We start from the raw sequence: 24,793 nt of genomic DNA, 5'->3' as shown, positions 1-24,793 counted from the left end.
ATAGCACGTGGTTTCTCTTACGTAGTCTCTCTAAGCCCTACAATTCTTTTTTGTAGGGTCCTCATTCTTACGTCACCGTTATATCTTAGTATAGCCATCGCTCTTCTCATTATCCGCTGTATTTCTTCTTTGTCTTTCACTTCCATAATAGCTTCAGCTACTAAAACAGTACTTGCTTCAAATCCACTTTCTCTTCTTTAACTTTAATTTTATATCCAAGTTCAGGAATTTTCTTTCTTCATCTGCAAGCTCCACTACCTACAGCTTTCCTTATGAACACTTTCATTCAGTCCACTATTTCCCACGACATAAATTTTGTTACTTTCTCACTAACTTTAACCTTTTGAGTATTTTTTCTTATCTCGGCTAAGGATTGGAAAAGGTATTGAAAAATAGATAAAACTGCAAGGATAAAGTGAGAATAAATCAGAAAATATAAGTTATAGTAAGAAAAACGAAAAATACTAGAGAAATAAAGCCACTGGAAAATGACGCAAGTAAAAGTTAGTTTACAGCTATCATAATAGAGGTAAAGATTTCTATCAATAGTTTCATCAAAGTGTAATTAAAATAATATCAAATACTTGACCATGCTTCATATATTACTACTAAAATCACGAAAATTAACGTGTCATGCTAGTACGTCCAATTACTACACACAAGACTCTTGAAAGATCGATACATTTTTAAAAAGAAAATGTGTTAGGCTACAGATAGCTGGACCGATTATCCAAATCGAGTATGTTAATGAAATTATGTTGTTTCAACTTTCAAGATAACGGTTACTTATGTGTGTGTCTTAATCTCCACAATAATTCCGGAATGTAAGAAAAAATTCAATTTCTCTTCTATTAAGAGCTAGATGGAGGAATAGTACCGGCTGAGTTGTTTAGTGGACCCAAACTCATATTATCTCAACGACTATAAAGACTTTTACTCCACACGATAAGTAGTAGTAGTTTTGTGAAATTCGACCAGAAAGGGCAAATCCCGGACATTCCAAGGAAAGGAAACTGAAGCATTTCCTAGAATGATAGCAATGCTCTATTCAGCAACTCAGAGAAGATCCCAAAAATTCCGTGTCGGGTTTAAACACTATGGGCGCCGTATTGGGTAACATATATTCACAGCAAAGATATAAACTATACTTCCTTGAAAATATATTTAATTAGTTCTTATTATGTGACAACTGATGAAATTTACAGCTTACCGAATGGCAAAAAGGGAAATTCGACAAATATTCTCAGAATCGACATAACAATTGAGTATTTGGATGTTTATTACAACATTGCAGAGAGGGGAGAGATAAAATATTAGCAAAATTATTGAGTACACCGGTATCAGTAAAACGTTAAAGATACAAAAAGTATCTTGTGAAGCTGGCATTTTAAATTGGAATCATGTAATGTATGAAATTTCATCTTGACACATTTTGAAATATTTTAACTCTCCCTCCATACGTTTTGAGTGAAGTTAGCAGTGGATAGGGATTTCCAAGGGCTTCAATACACTCTTAAACCTGGATTTTGGCTTCTTTGGAGAAAGGAAGAACGGGACGTTTTCGATTACTTCAAGTAAATTTTAATAAAGTCATCACATTTGTGACGTCAAATATGTTTCCTGTTTCATTATCTGGTTCCGAGAAAAAATACATTCTAGAGTCCATCCCAACTTGCAACAATATCTACTGTTTTGCTAGCTGATGGAAACGTAAATTGTCATAAAATATTAGAAGTTTGACTTGCAACGATGGAGAAGATTGAGGGGAAGAAATTCAGTGAAATTCATTTGAAATTCAACTCAAGTGTGAAATTTTTGGACAGCTTTACAAGATCAGTGGCTGTGCGTAATGAAGCAATATATGTAAACCCGCACTGCACTGCAGCTTCTGTACTGCAAGTTATGCACAGCTATGTCTGAAGAACAGCTGTCTGAAATCTTCAAATATGAACTACATTACTACCCTCCCTCCTTATTTGATAGAGAAAGTCTAATGTGGGAAGGTTTCAAATCATCGATGATATCCGTTTTGATCTAACCTTCGACCTAGAAAACAATAAGCAGTGCCCGAAGCAATGTTTCCCTTATAGCTGATTGAAGGCATCTCCTGCAAGGTGTTGCATGGCAACGTCCAGCCACGTTTAAGGATATATGTCACGAATATACTGCATACCATCTTATGCATTACGGAGAAGCTCTCGTAGTTCTTCTTGGGTATAGGGAGGGTATAAGCACATAATATAGGGAACATCTGTGACGTGCAGGAATGACTTCCTATGTAGTCATAGAAGTATAAAATAATATTACTGTTACTGTAGGGCAGACTGAATTTCTCCTAAATGAAAAATAAGATGAGATTAATCTATCTGTAAGTGAGCATCCCTACAAGTCTAGTTGCAAAATACTCCAGGCCAAGGAAGAGCTGATGAAGTGTTTGTAATGAAGACTATTGTAGAGGCCAAGAAAGGATATGCAGTTATTTTGATTAGTGAAGACAAAGATTTATTAGTTCTTCTAGTTGCTCTTGCTCCACTAGAAACATGTTTGGAAATGTTGATGATAGGATCGAAAACTCACCCATACAAGAATAATTAATTTGGCGCTAGAAGGACTTTCTTCTAATTTTATTCGGCTCCACAGGACGCTATTCAGTTTCGTTAATATTACCGAAATAGTAAAATTTCTGCTTACAAAATGTTACAGAGTAATACCGAACTGAAAGAGAGACTAACATGGAACATCCATAAAGTCTTGCTCGCCGATTTCAACGAAATTTTGCAAATTGATATTAGACATAAAAGTAACCCGTATCTTTCCGCTTGTGTGGAGAAACGATTTGAAGGGACTTAAGCCCCTCCCGAAGTATTTCCAAAACTCCGAAAAAACACGTGCAATACGCCTGAAAGGGAGTAAACAGATATTAGACGCAATCCTGATTGAAAATTAAGGAATATGAGTTTTCCTTTTGTGTGAGAAAACGGTGGCAGAAGGAACAAAAGACCCTTACTCAAATATCCCTGAAAATGTTGGCATAAGCTAAAATTGACAAAAAGGCACAAGCGATTCCGAGGAAACAATGCATGCAGATACTAAAAGTAAAAGTTAGAAATACGCATTTTTCGTTTCTGCAGAAAAACGGTTTGAAGGGGCCTAATACCCTCCAGAAATATTTTTAAAAAAGGTCGAAATCTAGAAAAAGACAGGAATAATTTGAAGAAATGTATACACTAGATATACAAGTAAAATATGTGTATTTGTTATTTCCTGCGGGAAAAAACTGTTACAAGGGGAGACACATTCTAAGCAAATTAATACGAATATCTTAGAAGTTTCACAATCCACAAACGATCACAAAAAAAAACTGATGGAAGTGGAAATGCACATGTTAGACGTGCATTGAATAAATATATATTGCAAGTACTATCCATCACTTTATAACACGGACCAACCGTTTCATAGGCACAATATCTTATGCAACAAATGTGTCGCAATCATGATATTAGACAAAGAAATTTTGTAAACAAAGTAATCTCTTACACCGACCACAACGAGTCACAGCAACTTATCCACAAATGTACCATTTCGAGATGTGATTCGTGGCAAAGGAGAAATCTGCTGGGGTCTGAAATTGTGCTGGCTTCTCAGTTGTATATTCAAGTGATACCAAGCATATTTGATGACAGGTTTGTATCTTGGAGAGAAGAATTGATTATTTTTCAGAGATTGTAGTTCGATAATGTTATACCGTAGATGCAAATTAATATCAGACTGCTGTAAGATAACAGTGTCCGGAAGGCAGCGAAGATAACAGTCTTCGTCTTCCACAAACGAAGAAAGTACACATGTAGAGGTTGCAGCTTGTAAGTTAAACCTTGAGGTATTTTAAGCAGCACAGCAGTTTTCTCTTCCATTTCAATGGCAGGTAGTGTATTTTCACACTGTTCACTCCAAGCGTCCAATAGAAGAACTGTTCCCGTTGTGTTGTCGGAAAATACACGTGATCTAGGCAACAATGGTAAAGTTCATTTATATGTTTCCCTGATTTTGAGGTGGTACGAAATGCGTTACGGGTTCTTAACACAATGTTGTGCACGCGTGGGCCGAACTCACCAGTTGGCCCATTAATAACAATGAGTAATGGTGCGAGCAAAGCACTATTCTCAGAAACGGTCTGTTGTATTGTATAACTGTGTTGTCTCTCCCACGGTTTGGACAACTGTTCCCCTTCCTTCATTCCTTGAGCAACCAAGGTTCGATCGGCATGTATTTCTAGTTGAAAACCACTTTGACCACGTTCTCTATATGTTATGTTTATCTTCAGACGTATGTAAATATAAATTTCGTCATTTTACACGTTAAAAGTTTATGTTTTTTAAATCCCACTGCCTAGTATTTGATGCCTTAAGTGATAAAAATTAAATCTATTGCTGGCCTGCAGTATCCATCATCGTAGATGAAAATCGTATACTGGAAAGTATGTGTCATGAGTGTTTTGTAATTGGCAAATAACGTATTGAAATACATGCGATATCTTATTATTCCGTCTTTTTTCACCAATGGCATGCTTTTCCCAGCGTTCTAGCTCCTTACTTGGGGGTTACTTTTCTAAACTTTGTTTGTACAGATCGAAGGGATAGAGGTCTCTAAATACCACTTCTCTAATAGTTGGCTACCTTTTATTTGTACGCAAAGGTTTTGTTTGCTTGACCATGTACGGTTGTGCCGCCATCGCACTCTTCTACGTCGTCATTCACAGAAGAATATAGGACGGTTTACTCTTCCCTGTCGTCCTTTGGAAATGCTATTTTTAATATTTTTTGTGTTTAACGTAACCATATCGTCCATCTAGTAGTCCAGGAAACATTGCAATATAAGTGCTGTATCCCTTTACTTTCCTGTTATTGGCGACTCTGGTCAATGAATCACTTCAAAAGCAAAAAACAGTCAATGCATAATGTTAGCGGGATTCATGGTGGATTTCTCTTGGTTAACACGCTGACGGAACTACGAATTTATATCATAAACTTATGAGTGTGTGATGCAATGTGCTTAACTTCTTCATTATATATTGTGTACACATGGTATATATTAAAATCTCATTTTGCACGTGCGCCTTATTATTTGAAGTGTTCTTTTGTGGCATTTATGTATCATTATCACAAGTAAACAAGTTGTTGCACAAGCCAAGGGCCAGATAAGTATAATTCCACATTGCCTTGTCAATTATAGATCATCTGTTTCCACACATAGATAAAGTTGCCATCGCACGAACTTAACATATGCAGCGATTAGCGTGACCACCTCGTAGGATTGCTACTGCAAGATAACATTATATATATTTCATAATACAGTTGATATCTTCTGTTGTTCAATTATATATACTAAACCTCTGAAACGGTTCTTCAGAATACACATCTCTCTAATTGTTTCTTTATTAAATGGCACTTCAACAGCTTCCTGTCTCTGAGACGTAAGATATTTGTATACGATACATATATTGGCTCGTAATACAAAGATATACGATCACAAGAAATACATGTTGGAAATTTTTTCAATTTGTTTCTTCCGTTTTGGAGATTTAGAGCTTTTATAAAAAAAATAAGGAGCGGCTTAATCAACTTCAAACAGTTTTTCCGCAAGACGAAAAAAAAGTAGTGCCACAAATACAGACCTAGAACATAATAGAACAATCCAGGTCCTGCCTGATACAAAGTACTCGATAGTTCAGGGTTGCACGATACGCCATGACCCTTGTACGATCCAACCATGGAAAATCCAACACCCCGAAAACTCGTTCTCTTTCACGACATTATTTTAAGTTTGGTTTAACATAACACAGAATACAAGCCATAGTTAATACAGCATTCATCAAGTACTACATGTCCCAAAAGTACTGACCATCGAGACCATTTAAACTCTACTAACTTTTAAAATGAGCGACATATTGAGATGTTGTTTCAACATTTATTAACAGATCATCAACTACTACGTGTCACATAAGTACTGACGATCGAGGTCAAAGGTAAAACATTTAAGCCCGAATAACTCGAATGAGCCACATACTGAGATGCTGTTTCCCGATTTAACAATAAGTCAAGATTTAACATAACATATAATACAAGCCATAGTTAATACAGCATTCATCAAATACTACATGTCACAAAAGCACCTACTATCGAGGTCAAGGTCAAATATTGAAAGCTGAATGACTTTTAAACGGAGCCACATATTGAAGTGCTGTTTCCACATTTATTAATAGGTCATCAAGCACATGTCCCGAAAGTACTGACCATCGAGGTCAAAAGTCAAATATTTAAAAATAAATAACTCGTAAACAGAGCCACATATTGATGTGCTGTTTTCAGATTTAGTAACAGGTCATAAGGTAATAAATGTCCCAAAAGTGTCGACTATCGAGGTCAAACGTCAAATGTTTAAAACCGAATATGGTTGAAATGTAGCCAGATATTGAGATGATATGTCCAAATTTAGTAATAGGTCATAAATTACTACAGGTGCCAAAAGTACTCACCACCGAGGTCAATGGTCACATATCCAAATGTAAATAAGTGCTGACCATCAAGGTCAAAGGTGAAATATTTAATCCTGAATAATTTTTAAACGGAGCCATATATTGTTTTCACAAATTAGCAGTATGTCATCAAGTACTACATGACGCAAAAGAACTGACCATCGAGGTTAAACCAAATATTTAAACGTAAATAACTCGTAAACGGAACAATGTATTGAGGTGCTTTCCCTGATTAAGCAACACGTCATCAAATAATATATGTTCCAAGAGTACTGACCGATAAGTTCAAAGGCCACGTATATAAAGCCGAATACCTCGTAAAGAGAGCGACGGATAAATATGTGACCTACTCAATTTTGTATCAGGCAGAAAAAAGTGATGAAAGAATAAATTTCATTGTCTTACTTAGTTATGTACTAACGAGAAAAATCAAAAATATGCATTTTAACTTGGTGATAATTTTATATCATCTTGTACTATTTAAACGAAAGAAGGGATATTTTTCTACTAACCAGAAAAAGCGAAGAAGTTTCATTTTAACTAACTGAGAATTTCTAGAAAATTTTGCACTATTTAAACAAAGGAAGGAATATATTTGAGTTGTCTATTCAGTTTTTTACCAAGGGGAATGCGATTTTAATTATCTACAAATTTCTATACCATTTTGTACTTTTGAAACAAACGTAGGGAAAATTTGAGTAACCTAATCAATTTTGTACCAACGAGAAATGCCATTTTAACTATCTGAGAGTTTTATATCATTTTGTACTGCACAAATAAACGAAGGAATAAATTTGAGTGGTCTATTAAATTTTGTTACAGAAAGAATAAAACGAAGATGGACCATCTTAACTAGCTGAGTTTTTAAAAATATTTTGTACTATTTAAATAAGAAAACAGATAAAATTGTACTAAGCAGAAAAAGCGAAAAAGGACTCAGAATTTATGTATAACTTTTGTTATGTTCAAATAAAGGAAAAATAAATTTGGGTGTTTTGGTTTTACACACACAAGGAGAACACGATCCTTTATTTTAAATAGCTCATTATTTTAAACCATTTTCTACTATTTAAATAAACAAAGGAATAAATTTTTACTATCCACAAAAAGCGAAATAGGACAATTGTAATAGAGAAATAGCTCGGACGTTCTATAAAATTTTGCTCTATTTAAACAAACGAAGGGATAACGTTTGAGTGAGATTTTCAATTTTGTAACAAGAAGAAAAAAGCAAAGACAGAACATTACAACTAATTTTATATTCATTTTGTACTACTCAAATAAACGGAGAAAAAATATCAATGAAGTATTTAGTTTTGTATATACCTGAACAAGCAGTGAAGAATGAATAGAATTTGAGTGACCTATTTTCTTTTGTATCAACGAGAAAACCCGAGGAAGGACGATTTTTACATGTCTTAGAATGTTATACCTTTTGTAGTACTTAAACAACCGAAGTTATAAATTTCTACCAACCAGAAGAAAAAGCGAAAAAATACCATTTTAACTAACTGAGAGCTGTATAACTTTTGTACTACGCAACTAAACGGAGGAATAAATTTCTGCCAAGCAGAAAAAGTGAAGAAGAAGGACCATTTTAAGAAGATCATCACTTCATACATTTTTGTGCTATTTAAATAAAAGAAGGGCTATCTGTGGGTGACGTATTCAAATTCGTATCAAGCAGAAAAAAGTGAGCAATTCTTTACTTTTGTCTTAAGGAGATAAAAAAAGGTCCATTTTAAATAGTTTAGTATTTATGTACCTTTTGTCGCACTCAAATAAACGAATGAATAAATTTGATTCATCTATTATTTTGTACCAATCAGAAGAAAAGCAAGTAAGGTCCATTTTAACTAGCTGAGTATTTTATATCATTTTGTACTATTTAAACAGAAGAATAAATTTGACTTGTCTATTTTTGTCGAGCTAGATTGTGTACTATTGTATATTTTTGTGTCACCAAGAGAAAGGTTAATTGCAGTAGCATTGCTAAATAAATTTTAATTGCCTGTCTCGTCACTAAGAAAGGCTCGTAGTTATATGGTTAGTGGACGCGCGTTCAGCGAATTAGGTCTTACATTTAGTATAGTTTGACAAAATACTAACGGCGACGCTAACTAAATATTTGAACACGAGATTTAACAAAGCAGAGCTGTCATTAGTTACAGACGAAAAATTTTCAATTAGAAGGGAGTAGCGTCATACTTCAATTTTAACTTAATTCCTTAGAGCAGACTCCATCGCAATAAGCGTTGTTAAGGGGTGATTTTTCCATCCAAATTAATTTTTTCGTTTATGTGAATATCCCAAAAAAGATACAAAAGTTTGGAGCTAGTTAAAATTGCGTATCTTTGATTTTTCTCGATAATATGGAAGTAAGTAAGGCATTGAAATTTATTCCATTTTCGCTTTTTTCTGCTTGGTACAAAATTGAATAGGTCACACAAATTTATTTGACGCTCCGTTTACGAGGTATTCGGCTTTACGAATTTCACCATGAAACTCGATGGTCAATACTTTTTGACAAATATTGCTTGATGACGTATTACTAAATCTGGATATAGCACCTCAATATGATACTCCGTTTACAAATTATTTATGTTTAAATATTTGACCTTTGACCTCGATGACCAGCACTTTTGGAACTTGTAGCAGTTGATCACCTGATAATAAATGTGTAAACAGCACCTCAATATGTCCCTCCGTTTACGAGTTATCTGGGCTTAAATGTTTGACCTTTGGCCCCGTTGGCCAGTACTTTTGCTTCATGTATTACACAATGACTTATTGCTAAATCTGAAAACATCACCTGAATTTGTGGCTCCATTTAAGAGTTAATCGGGTTAATAAATTTGATCTTTGACCTCGGTGGTCAGCACTTTTGACACCTGTAGTGGTTGATTATTTATTGGTAAATCTGGAAGTAATTTTGCGTCATTTGGTACTCAATCACCTATTGCTAAGTCTGCTAACAGCATCTTAATATCTGGTACCGTTTACGAGTTACTGGGGCTTATATATTTGACGTAACACCTCGGTTGTCAGAACTTTTGGGGCATGTTATAATTGATGACCTCTTACTAAATGTGGATAAAGCAACTCAATATGTGGCTCGGTTTATGAGTTATTTGTGTTAAAAAATTGACCTTTGGCTGGATGGTCAGTACTTTTGGAACATGTAATACTTTATGACCTATGAATAAAAGTGGAAACATCACTTTAATGCGCCACTCCGTTTAAGAATTATTTACATTTAAATATTTGACCAATGACCTCGATAATTAGTACTTATAGTACCTATAGTAATTGATGACCTATTAATACATTTGAATACAGAATCTCATTATCTGGCTCCGTTTAAAAGTTATACGCTTTTAAATATGTGACATCTGACCTCGATTGTTATCACTTATCTAACCTGCAACACCTCAATATGTGGCTTCGTTTACGAGTTATTGACGTTTAATTTGACCTTTGACCTTGATGGTCAGTATATTTGGGACATGTAGTAATTGATGACCTGTTACTAAATTTGGAAACATCACCTCTGTATTGTACTCGGTTTACGAGTTCTTCAAATTTAAGTTTTGGACCTTTGACTTCGATGGTCAACACCTTTGGGGCATGTTGTACTTGATGAACGCTTGTGTAATTGCTTTTAGATTAAATATTTTTTAATAAAACAGAACGTTTACTTACACTCGTACTACTGGTCCATATGATCTGCTGTATTAATCAGGGATTGTAATATGTGCTATTTTAAATAGTGATATAAAAAATATGGCATATTCTTTTATACATAGCGGTTGCCAAAATAGGTGTTCGTAGGCTCTGCGGAATTTCTCATTGGATTATGTGTTATAGTCTTATATAATTTCTCCTATGTTAAAATAGGTGTTAATAAAAGTGGTCGTAAAAGACAACGAATACACCCACCACTACTCTCTGTTATGTTAGTAGTCTTTGTTATGTTACATAGAAGTGCATTCGTAGTGTATGTGCTCATAGTTTTATGTAATTTTACTATGTTAAAGTAGGAGTGCAAAAAAAGCCAAATTCTTTTATTAGCTCTGCTACATGATCGTAGTCTTATACAATTCTGCTATGATACATAGAGGTTTGAAAATGTCTTCATAGTATTTTATTAGCTCTGTTATGTTCGCAGTCTCTTGATTATGTGTTCATGCTATTAAGTAATTTCTGTTATTTTAAAATAGGGGTTGAAAAAGACGTCATAAATGAGAACGAGAACCTCTATTATTGTCTGGTATCTTAGTTATTTTTATTATGTTACATAGGTGTTGAAAAATTTCTTCATTGTCTTTCATCATATCTGTTATGTTTGTAGCCTCTGTGTGATTTGTCTTATGTTAAAATAGGGTCTGAAAAAAGTTGTAATAAAAGGGAACGAATATATCCCCAAAAATTCTCATAAAAGTAAACAAGTATACTTTTAAAATTTGGTCGTGAAAGAGAACGAGCTTTCGGGGTGTTTCCATGGTTGAATACTGGACTATCGACTACTTCGTGTCAGGCGGGAAATGGATTGTTCTTATATATTCTAGATCGGTAATTTTGCCCTACTTACCTATTTATTACTTTTAAGTCTAGTATCTGCTTGTGTAGTTTCCTCGGAAGCTCTTGAGCTTTTTTGTCGATTTCTCCCTTTGCCAATATTTCTGGAGATATTCATGTTGGCTGTCGCTCCCCCTGCAACTGTTAGGTCATAGAGTATAAAAGCGAAACAGCGTATTCCTTATACGCTTATGTGTATACAACTTTTTTCTACAAAATTATTCCTCTACTTTTGGAAATTTCGAGATATTTAAAAAAGTGTCGGTAGGGGCCTAGGTCCCTTGAAACCATTTTTCTGCAGAAAAGAAAAACTATGGGTCACTTTATTTTCTGTCTAGTATCTACCTGCAAATGTTAGTTATAATCGGCTTGAAACACTTTACGGATGTTCCTTGTAAGTGATCTCAATAATTCTCTAGGATCGGCTGGTGCTGTGGCTAAAGCAGTTGAAGCATTTTTTTCTGTCACTGTGCGGGATTTTTAGTACTTTTGCGTCGTAGTACTTAATGATGTATTGCTAAATCTGGAAACAGCACTATGGCTCCATTTAAAAGTTAATTGGTTTAAAATATTTGACCTTTGATCTCGTCGGTCAGCCCTTTGAAACCTATAGTAGTTGATGACTTATAGCTAAATTTGCAAACAGCAGGTCAATATGTGGCTTCGTTTACGAGTTATTCAGGCTTAAATATTTGACACAACACCCCGATTGTCAGTGGTTTTGGGACATGTAGTAATTGATCACCTGTTAATAAATGTGGAAATCGCAATTCAATATGTGGCTCCGTTTATGAGTTATTCAGGTTTAAATATATGACCTTTGATCTCGAATATCAGTACTTTTGAGACACATATTTCATGATGACCTATTACAAAATGTGAAAACAGCCCCTAAATATGTGGCTCCATTTAAAAGTTATTCGAGTTTAAATATTTGAACTTTGACCTCAATGGTAATCATTTTTGATGATCTATTAATAAATGTGGTAACAGCACCTTAATATTTGGCTCCGTTTAGAAGTTATTTACGTCGAAATATTAGAACTCCGGCCTCGAAGGTCAGTACTAATGAATACTGTGGTAATTGATATCCTATTAATAAATGTGGAAACAGCACCTCAATATGTGGCTCCGAAGAAAAATTATTCGGGTGTAAATATTTAACCTTTCACCAGCTCGATGGTCAGTACTTTTGGGTCATGTAGTACTTGATGAATGCTTGTGTAATATATGTTATGTTAAATAGGTTTTAGTAAAACGGAATTGTTATAATCGTGCTATTCGTCCATATTCTTTGTTGTGTTAAATTGGGATTTTAATATGTGCTATTTTAAACAGTGATTTTTTTTAAAAAAAGACACATTCTTTTTACGTAGGGGTTGCGAAAATACGTGTTCGTAGTCTCTTTGCAATTTCTAATTGGACTATGTGGTTTAGTCTTATGTAATGCTTCCTATGTTAAAGTAGGGGTTGAAGAAAGTGGTCATAAATATGAAGGAACACCTCCATTATTGTTTGTTTTCTTAGCTGCCTTTGGTATGTTACATAGGTGTTGAGAAATGTGTTCTTTGTCTTTCATCAGATTTTATGTTTGTAGTATGTGTGTGACTTCTGTTATGTTAAAACAGGGGCTGAAAAAAGTTGTCATAAAACTGAACAAATATACACCCAAAAAGTTATCATAAAAGAGAACGAATACACCCTTAAAATGGAGTCGTTAAAGAGAATGAGTTTTCGGTGTGTTCGATTTTCCATGGCTGGATAGTGGACTATCGAGTACTTCGGGTCAGGCGGAAAATGGATTGTTGTAATATATTCCAGATCGTTAATTTTTGCACTACCTACGCATTTCTTACTCTTAAGTGTAGTATCTGTATGTGTAGTTTCCTTGGAATCCCTTGTGCTCTTTTCTCGCTTTCTCCCTTTGACAACATTTCTGGAGATATTCATGTTGGCTGTCGCTCCCCCTGCAACTGTTACGTCATATGAAAGCAAAAAAGCGTATTCCTTAACTTTCTATCCAGTATGTTTATACAACTTTTTCTGCAAAATGATTCGTGTACTTTTGGAAATTTTGAGATGTTTGAAAATATTTCGTGTAGGGGCCTAGGTCCCTTGAAACCATTATTCCGCAGAAACAAAAAATATGGGTCACTTAATTTTGTGTCTAGTATCCAGCTGCAGAAGATCGTTAAAATCGGTTTGCAACACTTTACAGATGTTCCATGTAAGTAACGTCAATAATTCTCGAGGGTCGGCTGATGCTGTGGATAAAGCAGTTGAAGCATTTTTTTTCTATCACCGTACGGAACAAAGAGATCAGAAATAATGTATGTTACTTCAGGAACTATATGTGAAGACAATTGCGAATCAGTATGTATATTTGAAGTTTAATTTGCAGTATTTCCGCCTACAACGGCAGCAATTCGTGAGCTTTTACTCCGAGTCCATCAGGTACAGCAAGGATGTGCTGTTAACGTGGACCATATACGCTGTGGTTAGAAGATATTCAATCATTATGTCGTCCCATATCAACTTTGAAGTCCGCGAATCCTGAAGACCTGCTGCTGACGATTGTGGAGAACGTTCTGAGTGCTAAAGTCTATGCTAAGGTGCTCAGCCATGTGTATGTACTTTGATTGCCATGTATGTCGCAAAAAGAGCATAAAAGTGGAATGGAGGTGGACGGAAATTCCTCAAAGATTCCGCAAAGAAAAATACCAGTGATATTGAAGAATAGACATTATAAGATGCCAGACATCCTTGTTTGGAATAACCCGAAACTCAGTTGAAGTAGGTTCCTTTTAAGTGAAATTTATCCAAGTTTGAAATCTATATAATAATCACTAATTAGCTTTAGGCCTTATTCTAGCTCAAACATTACGACTTTTAAACGATGCTGTGGATAAAGCAGTTGAAGCATTTTTTTCTATCACCGTACGGAACAAAGAGATCGGAAATAATGTATCTTACTTCAGGAACTATATGTGAAGACAATTGCGAATCACTATGTATATTTGAAGTTTAATTTGCAGTATTTCCGCCTACAACGGCAGCAATTCGTGAGCTTTTACTCCGAGTCCATCAGGTACAGCAAAAATGTGCTGTTAACGTGGACCATATACGCTGTGGTTAGAAGATATTCAATCATTATGTCGTCCCATATCAACTTTGAAGTCCGCGAATCCTGAAGACCTGCTGCTGAAGACTGTGGAGAACGTTGTGAGTGCTAAAGTCTATGCTAAGGTGCTCAGCAATGTGTATGTACTTTGATTGCCATGTATGTCGCAAAAAGGGCATAAAAGTGGAATGGAGATGGACGGAAATTCCTCAAAGATTCCGCAAAGAAAAATGCCAGTGATATTGAAGAATAGACATTATAAGATGCCAGACATCCTTGTTTGGAATAACCCGAAACTCAGTTGAAGTAGGTTCCTTTTAAGTGAAATTTATCCAACTTTGAAATCTATATAATAATCATTAATTAGCTTTAGGTCTTATTCTAGCTCAAACATTACGACTTTTAAACGTTACTAAACTGTTTTTTTTCTCTCAACAATTTTCCATGCATGTCAGATGTCTACGAATAATCTGGCACACTAAGAACAGAGCAATTTCTAAACGTAAGAATCCATCGAATTTTTGTAATTTACCCCTTTTCCATTCCCAAATATAATCAACATTGAGGTTTCTATGAGCTACTCAAGGCTTTTCCAAATGACTATCGTTGATAACTTCACTCTAAACTTCTTTGATACAGAGATGAACATTTTACAATATTTGCAGCAGAGGGAATTTAACTCATTATTTGAATCTAATTTTAAGATTCTATCTTTAAATGATCTTAATATTGTGTATTTTTAAAGTTTTACTGATAAGGAGTTAGCCAGCAATTTGTCATTGTTTTATGTTTGTCTCCCTTACAACAGTTTAATAAAGATGCAAAATCTCAACTTTCCACATCTGGCTAACTTTGCAGAATTTTTTTTTCCTCTCGGAAAAGTGTAAATTTCCGCGATTATATCACAATAAGAACAAATAATTAAGTAACTTTCCACGGAGAAACAATTTATTTATTCGATAATATTTGCAACTTGTATTTTAGTCAGTTAAAGTTAGTGCTATAGTTTCCACGAAAACTTTCGGCGTTGACAATAGGCTACAAAATATGACAGTCATAGTGAGGAAACCAGACACAGGATCTTTTGGGACTTTGTATGACTTGCTTAATAGAGTATGACGATCATTGTAGAAAACATTTCAGCTTCCTGTTCTAAATGTCGTGGTTTGAACTTAATTGCACTGTACTATAAAGGAAACCATTTATATACTCATTTTTCTTGTAATAGAGAGTAAAAGCAATTATGTCGGTGTAATGTATTAACAAAGTCAAATCGTTAACATCTTAATAAAATAAAAGGTGTAATTATTCATTTTCAACTTCCAGCAATTAAAACGAAGTTAGTAGAAGTAAAATATACCACAACTTTTCTCCACCAATACACATTTACTGGACATAATTAAAATCTCCAGTGTGTGGACATTTTATCGCTTGCGAGAGATAGTTACTACTATTATTATTAGGGTCACCCTAGTGGGATATGTTTTAATGTTAGTATTCCCGTACGTATGTATGTACTTAGTCCTCACAGTAACTCTTTAACAGGAGCTAACCATTAATAGTTTTATACAATAGATAGCACAATGACCAGTGAGTCCGAGTTCGTTAATATGGGTAACCCCTTAACATTTTGAAAGGTAACGGTGACATACGTTTGTCCTCTACTGCTAAGAATAACTCTTGAACAAAAGTGATTTTTTTTTTTTTTTTGCAAAAGTTACTTTTTTGCACAAGTTGCAGAAGTTACATATCTTGAATATTGATGCCATGAAATGTTGACATCTCTAGAGCTTGACATCTACTGGACGAAATTGGAACTTGTAAATTGTAAACATTTTAAGTTTCTTCCAGAGTGTTTTCTGTATTACATTAACACACACCTAGTGCTGGGTAAATTCCCGGGAAAATTTCCAAAATGGGAATTTATCCGGGAATTTATGTTCAATCAGAAAGAAAATTGCATTTTATTACTATATTATGATTTCAAAGTTGAATTAATTTTTATATCACAGCATATTATGACTGTTGTCCACAGAGGATTCTATAAAATGTATATTCTGAACGGTACTATGTTACTTTATTAACACTTTATTATATTTAGAAAGCACGCAAAAATATATATTTATTTACAATGTGTTCTATCAATTAAATATGTATGAAAAAAATTATATAGTAACAGTTTTAATGTATATGTAAGTGGATTTGCTCAACTTGACTCTATTACTGATATTATGAACACATTAAATTTATAAATGTTATAAACCAATTAGATTGGGTAAATGCTAGAAGATACATGTCTCACCAATTTATCAACATTTGCGCATACATACTTATGTTCACAAAATTTGCAAGATACTTACTTATTTTTATGTCATAGCGCGTAACATTTCCATACACGACCTTTCATTCTACCTATTTCTCGAAATTCCATACGTTAATTCCCATGTAAAAGAAGTCCGAGTACCTCTTTAGAAATTCGAGTCAGCGAGACAGACCGACGTCTGTTACTAATGGTGATTCAGGGTTTATTAATAGTACTTGATCTCTATTTCTACATAATTCTAAATTACTTTATAAAATAGTTCCTTTTCATCATTTGTAAATTAGTACTTTGCTAATTTTGGCTGTTCTTTAGCATTAAGGGCAAGCATTTGCACCTACTTTTTTGCGATATTCTATTCCGATGCGGTTGTTTTATGATTTCATACGTTAAATCACGTTACCAACATTAAATTCAGACAGCATTGCAGAGCGAGCGTTAGCGAATGAAGGCGGGTTAGAGCCCCACATGGCATGTTGTTTTCTATATTCGTTACCAACAATTCATTTTCGTTTCTCACATCAATCACTTCCAGTTACCTTTCTGTTTTGTATAAATCCCCTACTGCTCTAGAAAAATGTGTTCGATACTTTCTTGCTTACTTGAACATCAATATCAACTCAGTTCTTCCGTAAATCATCCTACTTTTTGCTAGTTTTGCCCCTCCAATACTAAACAATTACCTTACTTTTTGTGCAAATGGAAATGGAACTTTAAAAAATGATATTAGTAGTTATATAAATTACCGTCAAATAATTTTAATTTTTTTAATCTCCAAATTTTTTAAAACCAAGAAATAAATCATAAAATATTAAAATAAAGTAATTAGTCATATGGTTCTTATAATTTGGAAGATAAAGTAAAGAAATGGAAATAAATTCCTTCCTGAGAATTTATAGGCCAGGGAAAAAACCCGGGAATATTCCCATTTTTTAATTCCTTCCCACCGGGAATATTCCCACTGCCCATCACTACACACACCTAATAAATTAAACACTATTGATTATTATGATTTTAAAAACAGTACTATTCCTTACCTCTAATGCCTTCAATGCATTTTCTTCCGTTTTCATCACAGAGAAGTTGGTGTTCTGTTAAGATAAATATCAGTAAAGTTAATTCCGTGCCAAGATTCTTTATCATGTTGTCGACAGACTACACAGATTCAAAATACAGATAGGTAACATACACATTTCACTAACTGTGTAGAGCAGTGCTATTCAAAGTTTTATCCTCGCGTACCCTTAGACACATTACGCCATCCAATTGTGTACCTCTGAAGTTGTTTATTAAAAACTAAATCGAAATTAACTTGTCCAAATTAATACACATATTCTGTTGATTAAAAAGGGGGACAAATAGAATCCAACAAAAGTACACTCAATATGCCAATCAAAAGACTATTAACAGGGTGTAGAGTGCACATCCGAAAAAAAATAACATTGGAAATTTCAAAACACATGGGAGACTTCCAGTTCCACTTAGGGCGATTTCCCCCACTTCCTTCCAGATAATTCGCACACTGAGGCCAATGTTGACAATTAAAAAAGCAAAAGTAAGTGTAGAACTAAATGTATTTTCTGCAATGCTTAGGGGCCGCGGTGGCTCCGTGGCGTTCACCTGTGGTGCTTTGGGTCCCGGCTTCGATCCCAGTTCCCGCCAAGTGAACTTTGTGGTGGACAAACAAAGTGTGCGTGGGCTTTCCTCATCACAGTCTCCTTTAACCTAACCGGCATATTCGTGGGACGTAAAACTCAAAGATTTCATTTCATTTTTCCCCTATGCTTATGTTGGATTACGTACCCCAAAAATATCTTCGCGTACCCCTAAAGGTGCGAGCATCCACAGTTGAATAGCACTGGTGTGTAGAGAACTAACCACCTAATATTTCTACACATCTCACGAAATATGTAAAAAAAAATAAATAATATAGTAGGCTAGATAAAAGGGTAAACCCGCAAACACTGATACAGAAACGAAACATGCTAGTTGAAAGGTTTATGTTTGTACTTTAATATAACCAAAATCACCCTCAGAAATACCACGATATGACGTCATCAAAATGGCCGCCGATGAATGGTACGTCCGTATATTGAAACATCCATAACCCATCTACCATTCATTAGAAAAGTTAAATTTCCGTTTAATTTTTAAGAGAATACAACATAATAGAACTTCTGTGACAGATATCCATATATTGACATTATTTCTTTAATACGTCTTCTAACAATAAAAATGTGCCAGCTTTTCTGATTGCGATTTATATAAGGAACATTTCTTTACAACGAAACTCTCATATCAAAAAGGAGATTAAAATTGAAATACTGAATGTTCGCGAAACTCTGGTACTATGTGCAAGGTATAGTGCATAAACATCGTGAAAAAACCTAGTTTCCAAAATAAGGGAATTATCATGGCAGTCAGGGCAAAATATAAAAATATTTATAATAGAGTATATTGAAGCCTACATGTGACAAATTGATTTTTATGTTCCTTGGGTTCAACCTAGGGAGCTAGACTTTGAACGACGTATAAAGTATAAACACCAGCAAATAATAGTTGAGAATACGGAGGATGCATTTATAGTTTTCAACTACTGTGCCGGACAAAATGTGAAATGCCGCATTGCTATCCATGGAGATGCGTAGCAGTTTTCATCGATTAAAATTAATAGTTTCTTAGAGTTCTGGTCGTACATCTAAAATATGACATATTGACAGATAAACAATCGGAAAAACGATAACATTTCATAATCCGTGTGATACATGGTTTAAATAAAATTACACTAACTCCAAAATTGCATATAGTATACAACAACTAAAATTAATATTTTCTTTGAGGTCTTGCCGTACGTCTAACTAATGAAACTCGAAGCAAACGTAAAAAAAGAAAGCATTATATCATACTTTGACACACTCATGAAAAAAAAAACATTGACTGCTAGATGTGAAACACTTCACATCAATCAAGTCTTTGGTGTCACCGAAAAAGTTGTTTAAGAGGGCAACAGGCAAATGAGACGTACCTGCCGATTGCCAAGTACTATAAAACAGAGGCGATATGGGAACAATAGCCAAGAATCATTGCTACAACTGGGTACTTTCAGTACCAACTAGTAATAGCCCCATTCAAGAGGATCCAGCTGCTGCAGTGTAAGTGGTTCATGAAATAACATTAAGGTGCACTCGCATAGAGTGACAATACTCTGGTCTTACTGCGAGTAGTAGTCTCTCGTGTTGAGGTAGGGTACTACCGGTTGCAACCATATTCATGTATAGTTTATAATACAGGACCCTTAGTAATTATGAGAAGCTTCCACCATATAATTAACAAGAAATTCTATGCTACTGGATGCAAGAATTTGTTGGGTGAAATTACGTCGCCAATCTGTTCACTGCGGATTTGATGAACGTCTTTACATAACATTCATTCCCACATCCAAAGAAAGCTGATGTAGTGTCACACCGAGTCATTGCATGGATGAACAAAAGATGCGGCTAAAGATTTTCCACATTCTGTAATATATGGTGCACAATAATATGTTTATTTGCTGGTAGTCCCAGACATGAAGTAGACATTAGCCATTTCTAATTATAGCAGCGTAAACCAGCATAATGAGGATATCTCTATCATCAGGAACTACGGTCAATTCATGACCTTCTAAAGGTATCAGGTATAAAGGATTTGAATTTGTTTAGATTTTCGTGTCTTCAGTAACTTACATATTGAAGACATGACTTCAGCGGAGAGCCGTTGATGTTTATGATCTTTATTTGAAGACTATCAAATTCTACTATAATTTAAATGAGCCATTAATATTTGCTGAAAATATACTGTTTTTACTGTTTCAAGATGTATGAGTACTTTTCAATTGTAGGTAATCAAATGTCATAAAGAGGAGCTCCACCATGTAATACACATCTGCCATACGCTTTTGGTTGAGGCGTACCAGGCATGACCTTCATTAATATTATTAGATTAGTCTCGCCTGGCTTTCTCATGTAGCTGTCTTTGAACAATGATGTACGATCAGCAGTAAGCGTATATTTGAGTTAGTGAGCCACATTTCAATTTTGTTCAGTAATGGTAATAAGTCGCATAAACAGTACGGATGGACTATATGGAAACTGTGTGACCTACATTATTTCCCTTCTTCAGAGTTTGAACTAGGATCTTCTTCATGTGAAGAGAATAGTTGTGTGAAAAAGCTTTAGAGTTCAAGTGACTGTGTATTATGTAAAATTGGTTTCTAGTTCTACAGAAATTAGTTAAGATATCTACACATCATTGAAAATTTTTCAAGAACAACTTAGAGGTGTCTACCGACAAACACTTCAACATTCCTATATTCGCTTTCTACTTTGAACAAGAAAGCAAACGTTGCACTATAAAACAGGTTATATCTCTGCCATCGTAACGCATAGAGTACATGCAGTTGGCAGTTTCCAATGTTCGGATATACTCAAATCTGATGTAAAATTTGTGTGCACCAAGCAACTGTAGGAAACGGCACACCTATCGGTGTATTGGGTAACATCACTGGATGGACAGTGTTGTAAACTCAATGTAATATTATGGTTTATTAAATATCGTTTCATAATTCGAATCAGCAATGAAAGCAAAGACAAAAGAAATGACACTCGCAGATCAGTTTTTCACACTTTTTCAGAAATAACGTTAAACGTTTATAAAATTAAAACGTTACACACACATGGAATGAAGCAGTAACAAATTGTGCACATTAAATTAAATAACACAAAGAACTCTTTAAGATGACTTAAAGTGTAGAAAGGTCAGTTAAGCACTGTTGCTACAACAAAAGAGAGAAGAATTGAGTTTGATAATGATGTAATAACCTGGTAAAGGTTACACGTACAGTGTGGTTTAAAATTTATGGGACAAATCAGTATGTCATATGGTGCATTGTCCCATTGATTTGAGATCGACAGATCAAGTACTTAGCGAGATATTCGGTATTTTGTAAAAGCGAAGAATTTTTTGTTGTACAAGATGGCAACGCTGTCTTGTTTTCCCTCAGCTATGGGGAAATCTTAAAGAAGTGGTTAAAACAAAATGAAACATTGTTGAATTGTCATACGATAAAATTAATCCTTTTAAGTTCTTGAAAGGACTAACTAAAAATAACGTTGTGGATATAAATGGTTCTCGAGTTAGTAGTGCACATTCACATTACACAATATGATACAAAGACGTTTACGAGAGTTATCTAATAGCTACTATCGTGTGGTGAAAATACTTATTCTCTTGCAATTTGAGGTGAACAATATCGAAACAATTCAATAATATCTGTAAATATTACCAACTTGTTACCGATTCTTGTTTAAAACACGAATGGATGAAATAACTAAAAGTTTGTTGAACAGTAACAATACAAGAGGGTTATTTCAAGCATAATTTCTTTGGCTGAGTACTGGCTAGTGGGTTTAAAGTAATTACACACTTTTTTGCTTGCTAACACACGACTAAGGGAATCATTTGGAAGCAAGGTTCAAGAAATTCTGAATAGAACAAAGCAACAGAAAAACTGCAAGAAGTTATTGTAACTGCTATGCAGATCGCTAACATTCGTAATTATTGCATTGTGTTGAGGCAAACCATTACGGAATGTGGTAACATGTCTCTCGCAGTAGCCAGTAAGTTATGAAACAAATTTCATTGTATATGTGGTATACTTAGTACAGCTAATATCTCACTTATTAAGATAAGAATTTTAAAGTCATTGGCCCAAATTTTGTATTGTTTATTTATTATCAATTTTCTACCATATTATAAATCTCTGCAAAGTATAATTGAATGAGTGAATGAATTTTAGTGAGTTGTATATGACCAATTAAATATTCATTATTCTGGAAATACACAATTATTTCTACCATAAAGTTTATTTTCTTATATTTCTATTTTGTCCGCAGCTTGTCAATTGCACGCTATCGACTTCTATATTTGTCAGCTTATTTATTGAATGTGTAGTTACAATTCATCGCATAAGTTTAAATGCGCAACTGGATTTCCTGTGTAGCTCGAAATAATATTTTAAGTATATATTTAGCAATATTTCTTAAGTATTTGAAGGTGAATCAATTGACCAAAATTTATATAGTAACAGAGAATTGTAAGACTTCCGTCAAACACTATACGCCGCCTCACGAACAATAATGCATAATACGTTTAACTTATGTAATACTAGCATCAAATACGCTTCTCTGGGTTCAATTAAGAAAAGATAGTAATATGTTTCGTTAGCCAGTCACTTTTTACTATTACTAAAGCGCTCCTTGATTTTTATACACACCCTCTCCTCTCCACGTTGCGGGTCACGACATCGAAACTGTCATTGTTCATCTCAGCGACCACGAAAATTATGAATTCGACACTGATATTGGCCATTTTGATTATGCATATATATATATATATATATTCCTCCCCTCCCACAATTTTTGAGCGGCTGAATTTGTTTAAATGGCATTAAACGTTTCTCTGTTCATCTCAGCAACATTAGATTGATTGATTGATTTTAAGTTTATCGTCCCGTTCAGCAGCGAGGCTATATGAGACGTGGACCTACTGATTAACGTGGAATCCGAACCACATGAGCTCCCGCCGGGAATCGAACCCGGGTCTCCCGCGCCAAAGGCGCGTACGCTAACCGCTTAGCCAAGGAGGAGCTCTCAGCAACATTAGAAATTATAGATTCTACACTAATATCGGTCATTTTCAATCATTTGTAAATGTCTTTGCCCTGCTTTAAAATACACCTTCAAAGTGATACGAAAAAAATCATTTCATGTTCGAACTTCATCTACGTTGAAAATTTGATCGAGATTGGTCGGGTGGTTCATGAGTTATTAAGTTTTATTTATTTTTATATATCTTCCCCCTCCTACCTCCTCCCTAAGTTATATCGTCAAAGTGAATGCATAAATACCATTCCAGGCCTGAACCTCATTTATGTTAAAAATTTGATCGAGATCGATCAGGTGGTTCAACAGTGAAGTCACACATATATATCAATCTCCCCCTCCCCAAGTTGCACCGTCCAAGTTAAATAATAAAAATTATCCCAGTCCCTAACGTCATCTATGTTTAAAATTAGGTCGCGATCGGGTGTGCGGTTCAAGAATTTTTAAGTTTCATTTATTTTTATATATGTCTTCCCTCCCCCTCCCCTAAAGTATACCGTAAGAATGTTATTATAAACACCTCCCCCGTTCCGAACTTCATCCATATTGAAAAATTGATTAAGATCAGTCCTGTGGTTAAAGCATTTCACAAAGGCAATCACATTCATATTAACATTTTTTTACATACATCTCCACTCTCCCTCCCTAGGTTGTACCGGAAAAGTGAAATAACGAAACATCCCAAGTCCGAACCTTATCTATGCTGAAAGTTTGATTGCAATCGGTCGGGTGGTTGAACAATTATTAAATTTTATTTAGCGTTTGATTAAAGTATATCTTGTCGCTCAAGAATTATTATTAAGTTTTATTTATTTTTATAGACTTCTCTCCTCTCTCATCCCTAAGTTCTACGGTTAAAGTGATATGATAAAAACCATCAAAGATCCGAATCAACTCTAAATTGATTTTTTTAAAAGATCGATCGAGTGGTTTAAGCGTGTTGAGCTCAAAAAGACAATCACCTTCATTTTTATTTTTTTTTTACATATATATCTCTCCTCCCTCTCCCCTAGGTTGCATCGTAAAAGTGAAATAACGAAAACATCCCAGGCCCGAACCTTATCTATGTTGAAAGTTTGATTGCGATCGGTCGGGTGGTTGAACAATTATAAAATTTTATTTACTTTTATAGATTTCTCCACTCCCGTCCCCTCCTCTAAGTTCTACAGATAAAGTGATATGACGAAAGCCACCTCATATCTAAACCTCAAGTATTTGAAAATTTGGTTAAGATCGGTCGAGTGATTTAAACGTGATGAAGTCGCAAAGATAGCCACTTTTATTTTTTATTTTTTGACATATATCTCCCCCTCCCCTTCGTTGCACCGTAAAAGTGAAATAACAGATACATCCATGACCCGAATCTTATTTATGTTTTAAGATTGATCAAGATTGGTTTGGTGATTCAGGATTTCTTAAGTTTTATTTATTTTTATATATTTCTCTCCTCTGCACCCCATCCCTAAGTTCTAAAGTTAAAGTGGTTTAATAAAATACATTTCATGTACGAAACACATCTATCTTATTTTTTTTACGATTGGTCG

At 34.6% G+C, this 24,793-nt stretch overlaps 1 protein-coding gene across 1 annotated transcript in view; it reads right to left on the bottom strand.

Moving 5' to 3' along the window:
* LOC145668190 (sodium channel protein Nach-like) overlaps positions 1 to 24,793 on the bottom strand; it is a 141,169-nt gene that overhangs the window by 51,378 nt on the left and 64,998 nt on the right. Inside the window, exon 5 of the mRNA XM_081735834.1 lies at positions 17,589 to 17,642. Within this exon, the coding sequence (XP_081591960.1) occupies positions 17,589 to 17,642 (54 nt within the window). The remainder of the gene's footprint in view (positions 1 to 17,588; positions 17,643 to 24,793) is intronic.

Source organism: Thermobia domestica, chromosome 1 (genome assembly GCF_964235325.1).
Source record: "Thermobia domestica chromosome 1, izTheDome1.hap1.1, whole genome shotgun sequence".
Classification (NCBI taxonomy): Eukaryota; Metazoa; Arthropoda; class Insecta; order Zygentoma; family Lepismatidae; genus Thermobia; species Thermobia domestica.
This window is presented reverse-complemented; position numbering and strand designations above follow the sequence as displayed.